The 6013-nt window shown below is 58.1% G+C and overlaps 1 protein-coding gene across 1 annotated transcript; it reads left to right on the top strand.

The window, feature by feature from the left end:
• The first annotated feature begins 907 nt into the window (after positions 1–907).
• ZNF703 (zinc finger protein 703) lies at positions 908–3556 on the top strand. Its single transcript, XM_077805922.1, has 2 exons — positions 908–1147; positions 2111–3556. The coding sequence occupies exons 1-2, from the start codon at positions 908–910 to the stop codon at positions 3554–3556; spliced, it is 1686 nt and encodes a 561-aa protein (XP_077662048.1).
• The last annotated feature ends 2457 nt before the right edge of the window (positions 3557–6013 follow it).

The raw sequence follows: 6013 nt of genomic DNA, 5'->3' as shown, positions 1-6013 counted from the left end.
GTATTATTATGAAGTATACTTTAAATGCAGCGATTGCATACTTTATTTTACAAATTATAATATGTAAACTCCCATACCACATTGCACAACACTACAGGATATTTCCAGTAAACCTAACTACTGCACCGATTTGCTATTGGGGAGTTAACCTGGCAACCAAAACTGGACACTGCAAATAAATAAATAAATAAGGCTTGGCTCGGAGAGAGAAACCTCACAGCGTTGCAGATAACAGCCTAGCAGCCCACCGAGGTGAATGTCACTGCTCCGGTTACTAACTCAAGGCTCACACTCTTAAACCTAGACACTGTCTGGGGTGTGCCCTGTTGCAGTCACCTGCTCTGTACCTTTTCGGTGGGTTATATTTCACCACCTGTCTCAGGCATGAGCCTGGGGCCTCTCTAAGCCAAAAAGCAGCTCTCCACACCCCTTCCTTTTAGCGCTGTCATGATCTTGCTCGGCTGGGATGGGATGTGCTTTTAAAGGGGGGCGTGTCTCGTCCCTTCTACGGGTGGAAATAGGTCTGGTTCAGCCTGGATCTGGCATTGTTAGAGCCGGGGACAGGAGGGCCGCCCAGGGCCCTTTAAGCATCTCCCCTCCTACCCAGCTAAGCTCCCCCCACGGCGTCTGATCCCGCCCCGGGGTCCCTGGCAGGTCCCGGATTGGTGGGGAGGGTTGGTCTCTTTGAAGCGTGGCTGCTGATCTAGGCTATTTGACGTGTTGATAGGGGAAGGGGAAGGTTTTTGTCTTACCGGGGCCGGTACTGCTGCTGCCGCCACCGCCCTGCTCAGCTCGGCAGCACTGCGGAGCTCGCCCCGCAGCCCCCGGAGCTCGCCTCCCTCCCTTTCCCCTCCCCCCTTACCCTACCCCACCCCGCCCGGCTCTCTCCCCCTGCAACCTCCTCCAAATGAGCGGTTCGCCCGCTGGATCTAACCCAAGGACATCGCAGAGCGGCGGAGGGGAGAGCGCACCGTCCCCAGCAGCAGCAGCGTGCCCGGCGCTCTCGCACCTGCCCGCGGCGGACCCCCTGCGCCAGGCGAACCGGCTCCCCATCAGGGTCCTGAAAATGCTCAGCGCCCACACCGGCCACCTCCTGCACCCGGAATACCTGCAGCCTCTCTCCTCCACGCCTGTCAGCCCCATCGAGGTCAGTCCCGGCCAGGGGGCCCCAGCCATTCTGCCTGCCCGGGGAGGGCGCAGCGCGCTGTCCCGGTGCCGCGCCTTTCTCCTCCTGCCCCGGGCAGGGATCGCACCCGGACCGGTCCCCGAGCCGCCTTGCCCAAGACCGCCCCGGTCCGCTCTGCTAAGCCGCTCCTCGTCCCTTCCCCGGTCCCTGACTGTGCCACGCAGCTCTGCCCTGGGGCAGGGCGCACAGTGCCTCCCCGAAGTGCGGTGCGCCTTTGCGCGCACACCCCGCAGCAGGGGATGGCACTATGCGCCCCGTCGCTTCCCTCGTTTCTATCCCTCTCTCGGCGCTAGGAAGCTCCGGGCTCCTGCGCCCTCCTGGGAGCACGCTGGGGAGGGTCGCCCCGCCCTGCGCCTCTCTGATCTCTCGGGGTCGGGCAGCCTGGGAGAGCCTAAGGAGTCCAGGCGACTCACACGGCACCGGGGTCCCTCTCCTCTGCCAGGTTTCCAAGCGAAGTTTCGGAGCGGGGCGGGTGGAAGGAGCAAATCCTCTTTACCCTGCCGGGGGTAGAGCAACAGGACGAGCCTGGGGCGAGCCTTCCCTTGGCGAGGATCCAAAGGAGAGAGACGGGGCTGGGGCTCCTCCTGGTGGGGACCAGCAGGGGCTGAGAACCCGGAGACCACCCACCCCAGTCTCTGCCCCGCTGGAGGGTGCCAATGGGGCTGTTACCTCCAGTCTCTCCCCTGGGCTGTGGGGGTCTGAGAGCGCCCGGGGCTGAGCTCCCTCGTCTACCCCTGGGCTGGGGGGCTGAGCCCTTCTCTTTCCCCAGCCTTGCGCTGGGGCTTAGCGGACACCCCCCAGGGTCCCCCGGCTTTGGGGGGCTGTCTGCGCGAGGCTCGGAGTGAGCCGCAGGGTCCAAGCCCCGGCTCCCCGGAGCAGCATCACTGCGCCCGGCTCATCTGCGCTCTGACCTCTCTCCCGCAGCTGGACGCTAAGAAGAGCCCGCTGGCGCTCCTGGCACAGACCTGCTCCCAGATCGGCAAGCCGGACCCGCCGCCTTCCTCCAAGCTCAACGCGGTGACCGCCAACGGGCTGCCCGGCGCGGACAAGGAGCCTGGGGCCCGCTCCAGCTCCTCCGCCCTCAAGCAGCTGGGCGGCGGCGGCGACTCCCCGGCCGAGGACAAGTCCAGCTTCAAGCCCTACTCCAAGGGCGGCGGGGACCCCCGCAAGGAGGCCGGCTCGGCGGGCGCGGGCCCCGGCGCGGACAAGGCAGGGTTTCGGGTGCCCAGCGCCACCTGCCCGCCCTTCCCGCCGCATGCGGCCGCCGCCTCCTCCCCGGGCGGCTCCCGGGGCAGCTCCCCGCAGCACGGAGACTGCAAGGGCCAGGAGGACAAGAAGGAGCCCGAGGCGGCGGCCAAGCCCAGCCCCGAAGCGGCGCCGGGGCCCGGGGGCAGCGGCTTGAGCCGGGCCGGCGGGGGCGCAGGGAGCGCAGAGACCGGGGCGCATGGCGAGGCCGCCTCGGGGCGCAAATCGGAGCCTCCGGCCCTGGCGCCCGCCGGCCACGTGGCCCCAGTGTCCCCCTACAAGCCGGGCCACTCCGTCTTCCCTCTGCCCCCTTCCAGCATCGGTTACCACGGGTCCATCGTTGGGGCTTACGCCGGCTACCCGTCCCAGTTCGTGCCCGGCCTGGATCCTACTAAAGCCGGCCTGGTGAGCAGCCAGCTGCCGGGGACCTTGGGCTTGCCCGGCAAGCCGCCCAGCTCCAGCCCGCTGACCGGGGCCTCCCCGCCCTCCTTCATGCAGGGATTATGCAGAGACCCCTATTGCTTGAGCTACCACAGCGCCTCGCACCTGGGCACCAGCAACTGCTCCAGCTGTGTGCACGACCCGGGCAGCCTGAAAAGCGGATACCCCCTGGTGTACCCCACACACCCCCTGCACTCCGTCCACACCACCCTGTCCTCCAGCGCCACCCCGAGCCTGCCCAGCCACCCCCTCTACACCTACGGCTTCATGCTCCAGAATGACCCCCTTCCCCACATATGCAACTGGGTGTCTGCCAGTGGACCCTGCGACAAGAGGTTTGCCACCTCAGAGGAACTGCTCACCCACCTACGGACCCACACGGCTCTGCCCGGGGCGGAGAAACTCTTGGCTGGCTACCCTACCTCTGGCCTTGGCTCTGCGGCGTCCTGCCACCTCCACCTCCCACCCACCGCCCCAGGGAGCCCCAACACTTTACCGGGATCCCTGTCTTTGAGGAGCCCACACACTTTGGGACTAAACAGGTACCACCCTTATGGCAAGAGCCACTTGCCCACAGCCGGTGCCCTGCCAGTGCCCTCCTTGCCAGCAGCTGGAACCTACTACTCTCCATATGCGCTGTATGGCCAAAGACTAACTTCAGCTTCCGCGCTTGGATATCAGTAACTAAAGCACCCCCGTCTCCTCTCCCTCCCCCGCTCTCCTTCCCTTCCTTGGACTGTGTATTTATTTACTGTATGTTAGCTTAAAGCTGGGAATATTAAGTGCATTAATACACCAATGAATCAATGGTATGCAAAAAGTCTGTGTCTAAAAAAAAAAAAAAATCCTTTCCTTTGCAGGTGTGGGGCTTTTCTTTTTCCTTTGTTTTCCCTTTTACTTCTTCTTTTGAAATTTTATTTTATTTTGCCCCCTCCCCTCCCCTCCCCAGGAAGTCCTTGCATGCCTCTTTTAACAAATACATTTTCCCCTCCCTCGTTTTATCATTTTGAAATTCCGTTTCTCTTTGTTTGTACAGTTAACAGAGATGTAATTTTTTTTTTTGTAATGTATTTTGGGGAAGGGGCAACGGCGGTGGGGAGGGAGGAAGGGCCGCTGGGAGAACATCTATGGCCGTGCTACCCCAGAGCTCTCTTCATCCCAAAATGCGGTACTGTCTGCAAAAGCCAAGGAGACCTACTGATCGGGACAGTGGGTGGACGCTCCCTGCTTCTTTCTATAGTTTGGAAAAGGACAAAGGAAGTGCCATACTGATTCAAACCAGTGGTCCTCCATCTAATCCGGTATCCTGTCTCCTGCTCTCCCGTGCTTGGAAAATCTACCTTGCCTTCCAGCACCAGTGGGCTCCTGTACAAACCTATAACTAGTGCACCAGTCAGCCTGGTCTCTGGACTCCCCTGATAATACTGAAGGAGTCCACTGATGTCCTGGGATAAGGTGTTAATGGCTGTGCCATTGCAAATGACTTGCTTTCGCTCGCTGACCCACCACAGGGCACCTGATCAAAATTAAAAGATGTGGATTATGAATTTGGTGTCCGTAACTCACTGATGGGGGCGGGGGAGAAGAGACCCTTCACAGCCGCAGAAATCGGAGAGAGCCGCCCTGCCTGGTACCAACTGGGTCGTTTAATCCAGCGCCCAGGGCCAAATCCATCTTGATCTGATCTCTACAGGCCCAGTCTACATACCAAAAACCCCGGTCCCCAAACCCCAGCTTTTCTTGACCTACAGGAATGAACCATGAATGGGGTGCAGAGCCTGCCCCACTCCCGTCCCCAGTCTAACACAGCAGGGAAGGCTGTGGATCATTTTGGGTGAATAGAGCTCCATCTTGGTAAGTCTTATTTTGTTAATAAATGAATACTTGGTTATATTCACCCTGTGGTGTGTTCTCTCTTGCATTTTCTCACCCATTTCCCCCGCTTTCTTGTCTTTACACAAATCGCCTCCATTAGCCAGGCACTTCCTTTGCAGCAGCCAGAAGGTTTTCCATGAAAAGTGAGCCACAAATGATTTGGGGGAAAAAGGGAAAAGCCCAGAATGTTGTTGTAAATGTCACTCCTGAGTGCTGTGGCTTTTGTTCCCCGTAACGAATGGTGTTGGGTACAGTTTTATACAGGCAATACAAAAAATGAAGGGCAAGAGCCTGTAACTGAAGAGGAATAAGAGAGCTGCAGAAGCAGCTGGTGGAGGGTTTTTTGAGGATGGGGTGGGGGGGGGAGAGTTGGTGGAGGTGGAGGCTTGAAGGGTTACAGCACCATCTAGTGGCACAAAGAAGCCCAGTAGCGAGTTTATTTCTCTACCCCTTGCCCTACTTACACCTATTTTACCTGCATTGCAATTATGCACCTGGAAGAGAGCAAGTGGAACTGCTGGCACTGCCTGTTTGCTCATCTGAGTAACGCCAGGTGCCAGGCATTGGGTATAACGGTACCTAGCAGCTACTGAGTACAAGCGATGTGGCCCTAGACAGCATTTCACTAAATATTTTGATCTCAGCAGCACTCCGAGTTAGAAAATTGTCCCCACGTTGCAGATGTTGGGCTGGGGGAGGACAGGGTGAGAGTGCTTAGTCCTAAATTGACTAGACCAGTCCCTCCTGGGACTAGATAACTGAATCGAATGAGTCATGGAGTCCCAGGCCAGAAGGGATCATTGCAATCTAACACAGGCCATTGAACTTCTCCAGAACAATTCCTAGAGCATCAGGGTGTTAAGGATACCATTATTTCCATTCCTGGCCCAATTATAATGTCATTATTGGACAATACGGAGCTAACCGTGCAGAAAGGGATATCTGGTACCTTGGTTCCTTATTAATATATATGCTTGTGTGGAGTTTCTGCTCATGTCATATCAAGCATGGTGGGAAGGGGTGGGAATGCTGTTAAGAACCAGGAGCAGCTGTGCAAAGATCCAAAGCCCCGCAGAGTTTCTCTAGCTATTCAATTCCAGATCATCTCTGTAACTGCAGCCATGAGAAGGAATTTATATATGGCTGGAAAAGCAACATAAAGGGGAACCCATGCCTGTTCCTGTACCTAGCTCAGTGTCTCCCCTAAGGTAAATGTGAGTGCTGCCGAGAGTGATTTTTCTCCGGTTGCCTTTTCACCATGCAGGC

Source organism: Eretmochelys imbricata, chromosome 26, assembly GCF_965152235.1.
Source record: "Eretmochelys imbricata isolate rEreImb1 chromosome 26, rEreImb1.hap1, whole genome shotgun sequence".
In the NCBI taxonomy this organism is placed as follows: domain Eukaryota; kingdom Metazoa; phylum Chordata; order Testudines; family Cheloniidae; genus Eretmochelys; species Eretmochelys imbricata.
The sequence above is the reverse complement of the archived record's forward strand: the minus strand, read 5'-3'. Positions and strand labels throughout refer to the sequence as shown.

Excerpts from the sequence above, each read along its gene's own strand:
- ZNF703 (XM_077805922.1), top strand. The coding sequence starts at position 908 with ATGAGCGGTTCGCCCGCTGGATCTAACCCAAGGACATCGCAGAGCGGC. Across the intron at positions 1,148-2,110 it reads CGCCTGTCAGCCCCATCGAG|CTGGACGCTAAGAAGAGCCC; the intron begins GTCAGTCCCGGC and ends TCTCTCCCGCAG.